The sequence below is a fragment of the Triticum aestivum genome, chromosome 3D, assembly GCF_018294505.1.
Source record: "Triticum aestivum cultivar Chinese Spring chromosome 3D, IWGSC CS RefSeq v2.1, whole genome shotgun sequence".
Classification (NCBI taxonomy): domain Eukaryota; kingdom Viridiplantae; phylum Streptophyta; class Magnoliopsida; order Poales; family Poaceae; genus Triticum; species Triticum aestivum.
In genome coordinates, this window is record NC_057802.1 from 581,005,357 (window position 1) to 581,017,275 (window position 11,919).

The window sequence follows — 11,919 nt, forward strand, 5'->3', positions numbered from 1 at the left end:
ACTTCTCCCATTGCAAGAAAGATCAATCTAGTAGGCCAAACCAAACTGATAATTCGAAGAGACTTGCAAAGATAACCAATCATACATAAAAGAATTCAGAGAAGATTCAAATATTGTTCATAAATAAACTTGATCATAAACCCACAATTCATCGGTCTCAACAAACACACCGCAAAAGAAGATTACATCGAATAGATCTCCACAAGAGAGGGGGAGAACATTGTATTGAGATCCAAAAAGAGAGAAGAAGCCATCTAGCTAATAACTATGGACCCGAAGGTCTGAGGTAAACTACTCACACATCATCGAAGAGGCTATGGTGTTGATGTAGAAGCCCTCCGTGATCGATGCCCCCTCCGGCGGAGCTCCAAAAAAGGCCCCAAGATGGGATCTCACGAGTACAGAAGGTTGCGGCGGTGGAATTAGGTTTTTGGCTCCGTATCTGGTAGTTTGGGGGTACGTAGGTATATATAGGAGGAAGAAGTACGTCGGTGGAGCAACGTGGGCCCCACGAGGGTGGAGGGCGCGCCCAGGGGAGTAGGCGCACCCCTCTACCTCGTGCCTTCCTGGTAGCTTTCTTGACGTAGGGTCCAAGTCCTCTGGATCACGTTCGTTCCAAAAATCACGTTCCCGAAGGTTTCATTCCGTTTCGACTCCGTTTGATATTCTTTTTCTACGGAACTCTGAAATAGGTAAAAAAAAAAGCAATTCTGGGCTGGGCCTCCGGTTAATAGGTTGGTCCCAAAAATAATATAAAAGTGTATAATAAAGCCATTAATGTCCAAAACAGAATATAATATAGCATGGAACAATAAAAAATTATAGGTACGTTGGACACGTATCATCAATCCTTCACGGTCACTTACGAGAGTGAGATCTGATAGATATGATAAAATAATATTTTTGGTATTTTTATGATAAAGAGTAAAAGTAAAGAAAGCAAAATAAACGGCGCCAGAAATAGTTTGTTGACGGGAGATTAATATGATGGAAAATAGACCCGGGGGCCATAGGTTTCACTAGTGGCTTCTCTCAAGATAGCATAAGTATTACGGTGGGTAAACGAATTACTGCCGAGCAATTGATAGAATTGAGCATAGTTATGAGAATATCTAGGTATGATCATGTATATAGGCATCACGTCCGCGACAAGTAGACCGACTGCTACCTGCATCTACTACTATTACTCCACACATCGACCGCTATCCAGCATGCATCTAGAGTATTAAGTTCAAAAGAACAGAGTAACACTTTAAGTAAGATGACATGATGTAGAGGGATAAACTCATGCAATATGATATAAACCCCATCTTGTTATCCTCGATGGCAACAATACAATACGTGCCTTGCTGCCCCTATCGTATTGCCTGAGTTTATCCCTCTATATCATGTCATCTTACCTAATGCGTTACTCTGTTCTTATGAACTTAATACTCTAGATGCATGCTGGGGGCTTGGGGTAAAAGAACCCACGACGCCGAAGGCGTCAAGGAACACTGTGCCTAACCCGGGGGCATGGCTAGCTTGCTAGCCGTCCCTTGTGCTGCAAAGCTATTTAATCCACACGACTCTCGGCAACGGATATCTCAGCTCTCGCATCGATGAAGAACGTAGCGAAATGCGATACCTGGTGTGAATTGCAGAATCCCGCGAACCATCGAGTCTATGAACGCAAGTTGCGCCCGAGGCCACTCGGTCGAGGGCACGCCTGCCTGGGCGTCACGCCAAAACACGCTCCCAACCAACCTCATCGGGAATCGGGATGCGGCATCTGGTCCCTCGTCTCGCAAGGGGCGGTGGACCGAAGATCGGGCTGTAGCGGTCGATGTGTGGAGTAATAGTAGTAGATGCACGCAGGAGTCGGTCTACGTGTCACGGACGTGATGCCTATATACATGATCATGCCTAGATATTCTCATAATTATGCACTTGTCTATCAATTGCTCGACAGTAATTTGTTCACCCACCGTAATACTTATGCTATCTTGAGAGAAGCCACTAGTGAAACCTATGGCCCCCGGGTCTATTTTCCATCATATTAATCTCCTGTCAACTAGGTATTTCTGTCGCCGTTTATTTTGCAATCTTTAGTTTTAATCTTTATCATAAAAATGCCAAAAATATTATCTTATCATCTCTATCAGATCTCACTTTTGCAAGTGGCCGTGAAGGGATTGACAACCCCTTTATCGCATTGGTTGCAAGGTTCTTATTTGTTTGTGTAGGTACGAGGGACTTGCGTGTGGCCTCCTACTGGATTGATACCTTGGTTCTCAAAAACTGAGAGAAATACTTACGCTTTGCTGCATCACCCTTTCCACTTCAAGGGAAAACCAACGCATGCTCAAGAGGTAGCAAGAAGGATTTCTGGCGCCGTTGCGGGGGAAGCTTACGCCAAGTCAAGTCAAGTCAAGATTTGATCTCTCGACAACGAGCCATTTCTGGCGCCGTTGCCGGGGAGGCTTACGCCAAGTCAAGTCAAGATTTGATCTCCCGACAACGAGCCATTTGTGGCGCCGTTGCCGGGGAGTCTACGCACAAGTCAAGACATACCAAGTACCCATCACAAACTCTTATCCCTCGCATTACATTATTTGCCATTTGCCTCTCGTTTTCCTCTCCCCCACTTCACCTTTGCCGTTTTATTCGCCCTCTCTTTCCGTTCGCCTTTTTCCCGTTGTTTTTCTTGTGCCATGGCCGAATCAAAAAGGGCCAAGGGCTCTCTCCATGGTTTTCATACTTTGGATAGTCCCTCTGTCCTCTCTAAGCTCATAAATAATGATGCTATGGAAAGACCTACCGGGGTTGTCAATGAGGGTTTGAATAATTTCGATGAAGATGATCCCGGAATTTTTCGTTATTTACTTGATGAATCTTTGAAAGATGCTTGGGATAGGCTTTTAAGGATCCGAGCTAGCTATGTGCCCCAATATCAAATTGAGATATACCTAAAAAGCTTTTATGTTGGGTTGCCCTCTTCATTCAAGCAAGTTTTAGATTCTATTTTTGAAGAGGGTTTTCTTGAAGGGGATCCCATAGATACCTATGAAAAGATGAAAACTATATTTGGGCACCCTGTGAGTGAGAAATTTGAATCCACCTCTCTTTTGTGCTTTTACCAAAACGAAATTATCAAATAGATGAAAGTTAGCTTAGATGCAAATTTTCGTAGCGTGCTTAATCTTTACTCCACCATTAATGGCCACGTGCTTTATCAAAATAGAAAGATAAATGCTATAGATAATAAATTTTCTCTTTTCTTTCCCAACACCAAAGATGGCAATACCTAGATCTATCCTTGCCTTTATGCCTAGCTAGGGGCGTTAAACGATAGCGCTTGTTGGGAGGCAACCCAATTTTATTTTAGTTCCTTGCCTTTTGGTGCTGTTTAGTAATAAATAATCCATCTAGCTTCTGTTTAGATGTGGTTTTATGTTTTAATTAGTGTTTGTGCCAAGTAGAACCTTTGGGAAGGCTTGGGTGAAATCTTTTTGATCTTGCTGTAATAAACAAAAACTTTGGTGCTCACGAAATTAGCTACAACTTTTTACTGGAGAGTGTTATTCAGTTGATTCTTTTTTCAGATGATTAATAGATAAATTCCTCAGGTCCAGCAATTTATTTTCGAATTTTTGATTTTCCAGAAGTGTGCGTTTGATACAGATTACTACAGACTGTTCTGTTTTTGACAGATTCTGTTTTTCGTGTGTTGTTTGCTTATTTTGATTAATCTATGGCTAGTAATGGAGTTTATGAACCGTAGAGAAGTTGGAATACAGTAGGTTTAACACCAATATAAATAAATAATTAGTTCATTACAGTACCTTGAAGTGGTTTTTTGTTTTCTTTCGCTAACGGAGCTCACGAGATTTTCTGTTAAGTTTTGTGTTGTGAAGTTTTCAAGTTTTGGGTAAAGATTTGATGGATTATGGAACAAGGAGTGGCAAGAGCCTAAGCTTGGGGATGCCCAAGGCACCCCAAGGTAAAATCCAAGGACAACCAAAAAGACTAAGCTTGGGGATGCCCCGGAATGCATCCCCTCTTTTGTCTCCGTCCATCGGTAACTTTACTTGGAGCTATATTTTTATTCACCACATGATATGTGTTTTTCTTGGAGCGTCTTGTATGATTTCAGTCTTTGCTTTTTAGTTCACCACAATCATCCTTGCTGTACACACCTTTTGAGAGAGACACACATCCTCTCGTGGTTGACTTGACCCAGTGGGACGCCTCTGCCTATGGGAAGACGAAGGATGAGGCCCTGAAGGCCATCATGGAAGAGGAGATGGCGGCGACTATGGGGGAGAAGAGAATGCCCAACAAAGTTCTAGTGAGGAAGGGAGGCCCATCGATAATTATTTTTGTTACTAGTGACCTTTAATCATTGTCATGTGAAAAAAACTCACCAATGGAGAGGTTAAAGCGCCTGTTAGTGGTCAATGATGTTGTGGTAGTGTATGGATCAGACCGTATGATTTACATCCATGAGTTATTCAGTTTTAAGTGAAAAGGAATTGTGTAGGTAACTCCATATGTTGTTTCTGTGATCAAAATGAAACGATTAAACACCTCTTTCTCGAATGTCCTCTGGCAAAATTATCATGGCGATCAATTCATATAGCTTTTAACGTCCATCCACCAACAAGCATAAACACGTTATTTGGGACGTGGCTTACTGGAGTGGACATAGACATAGCTAAACATATTCGGATCATAATATGTGCACTTTTCTGGGCTATATGGAACACTAGGAATGATATGATTTTTAATGGGACAAAATTCATTAATTTTTTGCAGGTTATCTACAGAGCTACAGCTTGGATCCGTATGTGGTCCTTACTCACTCATGCGGACTTCAGGGAGCTTATGGGTATTGGGTACAACCGCTGGGAGACGGTAGCACGGGCTACCTTCAGCCGATTTGGGTGACGAGCTAATAATAGGCTAGGTGTGTAGGCATCGTAACTTGTTATTTATCGCCCGGATGTGGCACTTTTCAGTTTTATATCGCCGGTTCAGACTTTTTTTCTTTCAACGACTGCTCAGTTTATGAGCTACTTTGCACCTTAAGACTTTGTTACGTTTTTATTTAATAATATGGCTGCATGCATCGATTGATGCAGAGGCCGGCGTTATCCTTCTTTTCAAAATTATTATTTTGAGTTATTCAGTTTTGTGCGTATGCGTATTCTAGAAAAGTGTTGTGTGTATGGGAAAGCTCGTTTTAAAAGGAGTATATTATTAAGAGATGCAAGCCGAACCCTCATACAACTGTATTAAAAGTCAACCTAGCGCAGATTCGTGTTTGATTCTTTTTTCTTTTATACCAGACATATTATAAAAGTTTATCCGAAGTACATGCATCTCAATTTCGTGTTTGAGGTTAACATAAGATATATACACTTAATTAAATGCCCGGTCTTTGTCGCCCCTGAGAAAATTGTACACACGACACGATTGAATGACAGGATAAATCTGGGATATGAAGCAGTACAATAAGAGTTCCTACATGGCTGCCGCAATCGTGGATCATTTCCACTCCCAGCTCCCCTCCTTTTGACTCCCTCTAGTACACCAAACACCATTTCTCACAAGCTCAACTGCCCAAGTAGTACTAGCGCCTCACCCAAGCAGAAGCGGTCGATATGGCCGTGTCGTCGCACTCCGTCGCTGTGGCGGTCACCGACGCTGGTGCCAACGACGACGCGGACCGAGCCCGGCTGCACCAGATGGGCTACAAGCAGGAGCTCAAGCGCGGGCTCAGCGTGGTCTCCAACTTCGCCTTCTCCTTCTCCATCATCTCCGTGCTCACCGGCGTCACGTCCACGTACAACACAGGGCTGCGCTACGGCGGCCCGTCGTCCATGACGCTGGGGTGGCTAGTGGTGGCGGCGTTCAACGGCTGCGTCGCCCTGTCCATGGCGGAGATCTGCTCGGCCTACCCGACCTCCGGTGGGCTCTACTATTGGAGCGCCAAGCTCGCCGGCAAGAAGTGGGCGTCCCTTGCCTCCTGGGTCACCGGCTGGTACTACTTAATTACTCAATTAGTCAATTGCATTTATAGTTGGCATAGTATGCTTGGCTACACATTAGAGCAAGTATAATAGACCTGAGTCAGCGGGCCATAAGGAATAAACTAGTATATTTCTGCTTAGTTGAAGGAAAGAGAAGAGGAGAGAGAAGGTAAGCGGGCTCTTCGTGAAGAGCCAGCTCTAGCACGTGCTCCTATACACTTTGTGAGAATGAAAGGTGGACCACATAATAAAAAAATTGTACACTCTTTTGATCTACTATATTATACATGTTGGCTATAAGATGGGCTGTAGATGACATGGCACTGGCTTATAGCCAGCAGCTAGCTATACTATTAACCATGCTCTTAGAGTTCATGCTTAATTAGCTTCATGATAAGGAATGGGTGATTTTGGACTTTTGGTATGCTGTTATGCTTGGAACTTTCTCTACATTGCGATGGACGATGGACTATATCTGACATTTGAGTAGCAGTTTGCTCAAATTTGATATCTGCAAACTCGGCCATATATGCCCCTTTTCTCATTTTGCAGATTAATAGGACTAGTTCCCTTTCCAAGTATTACCTCCCTATACATCTGCATCTAGATAAATTTAAGACAAGAATTTTGGGACGGAGTATAATCTTAGTTATGCTCTGTTTTGACAGGTTCAACATCGTGGGACAGGTACTTCAACTCCTACGCTCCATTCCCATTTCTACATTTATCTGCAGCTTCAAGTACACTCCCCTTTCTACAAGAAATATAATAATAGTAGTGCCTCAGTACATAGATCTATAAGTATTGGACGCTAGTACTTGAAGCTAGTAACATATCTATATAAGAAATACAATGCATGTGGCCGTCCACCAAAACCGTTGATTCTTGGATAAAATAGCAGCACCGTGTTCAGAACGCGGGATCTCCCACGTCCCTGTCGATATTCAACGGAGTGGACTGACCACTGAGGCAGTGAACTCATACTCCAATCAAAGAGCAGATAGATAGAACTAAATTATTGGCACATTTCTGACGCAGTCCGGCCTCTTCTTTTGACCGTCATGCCTGCCTAGTGGGCGACGGCCACCAGCGTGGACTTCTCGCTGGCCCAGCTCATCCAGGTGATCATCTTGCTGGCCACCGGCGGCACCAACGGCGGCGGCTACGTCGCGTCTAAGTACGTCGTCTTGGCCATCTACGGCTTCATCCTCATCCTGCATGGCCTCATCAACAGCCTCCCCATCCACTGGCTCTCCTGGTTTGGGCAGCTCGGCGCGTTCTGGAACGCTGCAGGTATACTCATATTCTTTGATCATTGCTAAGCTGAACATGCATTTTGTTTTGGTATTTGCATGCATATTTCATACGACCAATGTTAGGTGTAGTTGTGTACACATCAACTTTTTGCTGGTCCTTGATTGTTGGTGTGCCTGTACTCTCTGAACAATGGTAGGTGTGTTTGTGCTGGTGATCTTGATTCCGTCTGTTGCCAAGGAGCGGTCGAGTGCCGACTTCATCTTCACGCACCTCAACACGGACAATGGCATGGGCATCCATAACAATGCTTACATTCTAGGGGTGGGGCTGTTGATGAGCAACTACTGCATGATCGGCTACGATACATCTGCTCATATGGTACATCAAGACATTAATTCATTCCCACATAAACTTTCGTTGATTACTTGGTCCATGTACTCACATATGGAGTCCAATTAGAGCATGCCCTGATTCCTAGACATCGATTGCACTACACCATCCCCGATGTCGATATAACTAAAGATCTAATGATCGGGATGTTCTTGCTTAATTATGTATATTGATATATATGCAGACAGAAGAAACGAAGAACGCCGATAGGAGCGGTCCGATTGGGATTGTCACTTCGGTCGTTCTCTCAAACATCTTTGGGTGGATTTACCTGGTGACCTTGACTTCAGTTGTGACAGACATCCCGTACCTGCTAAGTGCCGATAATGATGCTGGCGGCTATGCCATCGCTCAGGCTCTCTACACCATATTCAACCAGACGTACGGCAGTGGTGTTGGTGGGCTCGTGTGCCTCGGCGTCATTGCTGTCGCCATGTTCCTCTGCGGTGTTGCGTGCATCACGAGCAATTCAAGGTTCGTCACTAGATTATCATCACTTTGGATATATTGTTTACTATTGGGGGAGAGGGGGGGGGGGGGGCTGTGTTCGTCGTCGTCGTGATGGTTGGGACGTTCTATGCTCACAAATATCTCCTTCCTCAAATTTGCCCCCTTACAGAAATCTCATTCCTAAATCACAAATATATATTATTTAGTTGAGAACTTATGACGTCATTTTTCAGTATGTCATCCGCTCCCACCTCCTGAATCTGTTGGTTATGAGTTCCAGTGGCCTTTTTGCTGTAATTAGAAAAGAAAAATTAATATCAAATACCGCCTGATAATTCTTCGAATATTGCATGTCCCATTACAGCCATAATAGATTGCTATTATGATTTGGTTGGTTACGAGTTTTGCAAATTTGGACTGTTGCTTGGTTCTTGCCATAAAGGAGGAAACAGGGAAAGTTGTCTGTTTTTCATGGCTTGTTTTTTTCTTTTCTTTTTTGCAACTTGGAGCTTTATAGATTACTCAGAGGTAATACATTCGTAGACAATACAATCGCGGAGAAATTCGGGAGTATAATTGATCCAGAGGCATCTCCTACGAACTGCACTAGCTTGTTTTTCATGGCTTGTTGGAAGTCATACGAGGGCCCTGCTCACACATGTGGTTCCAAAGTACTATCTGTATTTATGTATATTTTTGTTGCAATGCGCATGTATTTAAGTAGCACGACACAAGTGAGAGACACAGTTATATTGTCGCAATGTATTCTCTCAATTGGTCATCTTTGTGTTGTGCGACAGGATGGGGTATGCCTTCTCAAGGGACGGAGCCATGCCGTACTCGCACCTTTGGCACCGGGTGAACAAGCACGAGGTGCCGTTGAACATTGTCTGGCTGTCCGTGCTTGTGGCCTTCGCCATGGCTCTCACGGTACGTATGCATGTTTCACAGACTCGGTGTCCTACCCCTAGTCCTCGACTGACATCTCATTTCCTTGCTTCATGTTATTTGGCGTGCGAAGTCACTGGGGAGCCAGGTGGCCTTCCAGGCGATGGTGTCCATTGCGACTCTAGGGTTGTACATCTCTTATGCGTTGCCCATCTTCTTCCGGGTGACGACCGCCCGAAAGTCATTCGTCCGAGGGCCGTTTCATCTCGGCAGGTACGGTGTGATCATCGGCTGGGCCGCCGTGCTGTGGGTGGCCTTCATCACCGTGCTATTCTCGCTGCCGGTGGCATACCCTGTGGGAAAGGACGTCTTCAACTACACGCCAGTTGCCGTCGGCGGGGTGTTGTTGCTCAGTGTTGGCTCTTGGGTGTTCCATGCTCGGTTCTGGTTCAAGGGACCCATCGTGAACGTTGACACATACTAGAATTATGAGCCTTGTAAACTTAATTAGTTTAATGGCTGCTTGATGTTTATGCACGAACCGGAGGTAGATTTTCTGCAGCTGCGGCGGGGATCTTGACCGCACAACACACCTTTTTCTCCGCCCCTCTTTCAAAAAATCTCTCACCGGGCGGGCCGACTGCCCATGGTAGGGGTTACCCGCTCGGATCCATATGCATATGCAGCATCGATTAGCGGTGCGCTACGGCCGCAATAAGCTGCAGAAAGATTAAAAACATACACGATTAATGTGTTCGTTTGTTCATGGGATTAAAAACGTATGCATCGTGTGTCATGTATAGTTCATGTGTTCTATGACAACAACATGATTAATTAAAACTCGATATATTCATTCATATTTGTCGTCTACACTAAAGTATCCTACTTCAAAATGCAAAACAAGATGAAACAACACCACGATCTCTAATCACACAGAGTGTATCAATCGATGCAGACATAAAGATCAGGGATACAAAGCCTAATCACACTGGCTTGACAGTTGACATTGACGGGAACAAAGGAGGCAAATGGTCTCCCTTTCTATATATTGTACTCTTATATGGTACATCTTTTTCCAGTCAAATTAATGCCATTCTCATAATCCAAGAGCCAGGTACAAAGGAGGCAAATGGTCTCCTTTCTATATATTCTACTCCGGTATGGTACATCTTTTTCCAGTCAAATTAATGCAATTTTCATAATCCAAGAGCCAGGGGCTGGGAGAGGAGCTGTCTTGTAATCTTATCATATCACTCCATATCACGCTAATGATTGTGGAACCGTTGGTCAACAATGCTAAATCATGCGGAAGGAGATCTTGAACAATAATTCCATGCATAACCCATATGTGGTGACAACAATTATAAACTATTTGCCCTCGATCAACAATGCCAAATCATGCGGAAGGGGATCTTTCCCGTGTTAACCCTTGGATAGTTTGCGACCTTGTCTAAATTTGAATGTTGGAACTGATTTCTTACAGGTCTCGGTCGATTTTAAAAAGTACAACCTGTAATATTTAACCTGCTAGTTGGACTTCTAATAAGTAAAAATTGCAATTTTGGAAAATTGAGTCTCCCTTTCTATTCCCTCCCTTTTGGTTTGAAAGGCTCTCTGCTAATTTAGGTTAATCTCTGATTATATATTTGAGTAAAAAATATATGTTATATGCCACAAAAACTATATTATATTTATGTTCGATATCATAACTCATGGTCCAAGGTTAGCTAAAATTAGTTTGGAGGGAGGAGGGGGGATACAAATCAGAAGGGAGAGCGCAGTATACATCATTTTCGGTCAAGTTACTGCAATTCATACTCCAAGGAACCATTGACGTGACACTAGAAAATTCAACTTAAACGCTCTTGTTATCTTATCATACCACTCCCACATTAATGGTGTGGAAAGGGATCTTGAACAATAATTCCACGTACGACCTATAGGTGACAACAACAAGAATCATAAACTATAACCCCTCGGTCAACAATATTGAATCATACGGAAGGGGGTTTGAACAATAATTCCATGGACGGCCTATACACGATGACAAAAATTATAAACAACTTCCCGTTGGTCAACAATGCCGAATCATGCGGAAGGGGATTGCTGGCGTCCAACTATGGGCAGTTTCCAAGCTTGTTTGAAGTTCAGGGAACTGATTTCTTATAAGTTCCGGTTGATTTTTAAAATTACAATCTGTAATTTTAACCTAATTGCACTTCCATAAGTAAAATTTGCAATTTTGAAAACTTGAGTGCGAGTTAAGAAAAAAAATCAGTCGTACGAGCTTTTGGCAAAACAAAAATATAGTCCGCACTCTCTTGTTAATCAGGTAGAGATATATAGCAGGAGTGGCTCTCGGAGCAGGGGTTGGGCGTAGATGAGGGAGGATGTCACCTATGAGCGGGACGTGAAAGGTAGAGATATGATTTGCAAGAAATTTTCCACTCTGAGGTGCATTGCCGTACTGGGCACTTGTATATAACTCCCACCCAGGTTGACAACTTTGAAATGACAGGTGAAGATATGCCAGTATCTTTGTCTACCTTTAACTTGCCATGGAAAATAACACAACACCTCACATGAGCAGAGCAGATCAGACACAGCTTTCAAAGCTGAATTTGTTGCTCAAATCTCCCATCTGTTAATGTACGGGGTCTGACCAATCTTCTCCTTTCTTCTCCATCACAGCAGATAAAGATGGTACATGATGTATGTATGTATGGCTATGGGCAGAGTCAGCCATACACCCTCCTTCTTGAAAAATACCTCATGTATATACAGTAGTTGTTTAGCAGATATGGTCAGCACGTACGTAATCTATGCTGAAGCACACGAGCTGTACACAAAATCAACGAGAAGATTTTGACCCACTGACCCGTTCTGCATCAACTGATCGATCTGCTGTAGCTTTGACCTG

At 43.5% G+C, this 11,919-nt stretch overlaps 1 protein-coding gene and 1 non-coding gene across 2 annotated transcripts; both read left to right on the forward strand.

Moving 5' to 3' along the window:
* Positions 1–1,566: 1,566 nt before the first annotated feature.
* Positions 1,567–1,722, forward strand: LOC123081244 (5.8S ribosomal RNA). Its single transcript, XR_006438714.1, has one exon. It is a non-coding gene; the product is annotated as a 5.8S ribosomal RNA (ribosomal RNA).
* A 3,806-nt stretch (positions 1,723–5,528) lies between these two features.
* On the forward strand, positions 5,529–9,549 carry LOC123075610 (amino-acid permease BAT1 homolog). The gene is made up of 7 exons (XM_044498172.1): positions 5,529–6,025; positions 6,683–6,701; positions 7,088–7,307; positions 7,468–7,649; positions 7,846–8,135; positions 8,912–9,041; positions 9,133–9,549. The coding sequence occupies exons 1-7, from the start codon at positions 5,646–5,648 to the stop codon at positions 9,481–9,483; spliced, it is 1,572 nt and encodes a 523-aa protein (XP_044354107.1). The 5' UTR covers positions 5,529–5,645; the 3' UTR covers positions 9,484–9,549.
* Positions 9,550–11,919: the final 2,370 nt, after the last annotated feature.

Excerpts from the sequence above, each read along its gene's own strand:
- LOC123075610 (XM_044498172.1), top strand. The coding sequence starts at position 5,646 with ATGGCCGTGTCGTCGCACTCCGTCGCTGTGGCGGTCACCGACGCTGGT. Across the intron at positions 7,308-7,467 it reads CGCGTTCTGGAACGCTGCAG|GTGTGTTTGTGCTGGTGATC; the intron begins GTATACTCATAT and ends GAACAATGGTAG. Across the intron at positions 7,650-7,845 it reads ACGATACATCTGCTCATATG|ACAGAAGAAACGAAGAACGC; the intron begins GTACATCAAGAC and ends ATATATATGCAG.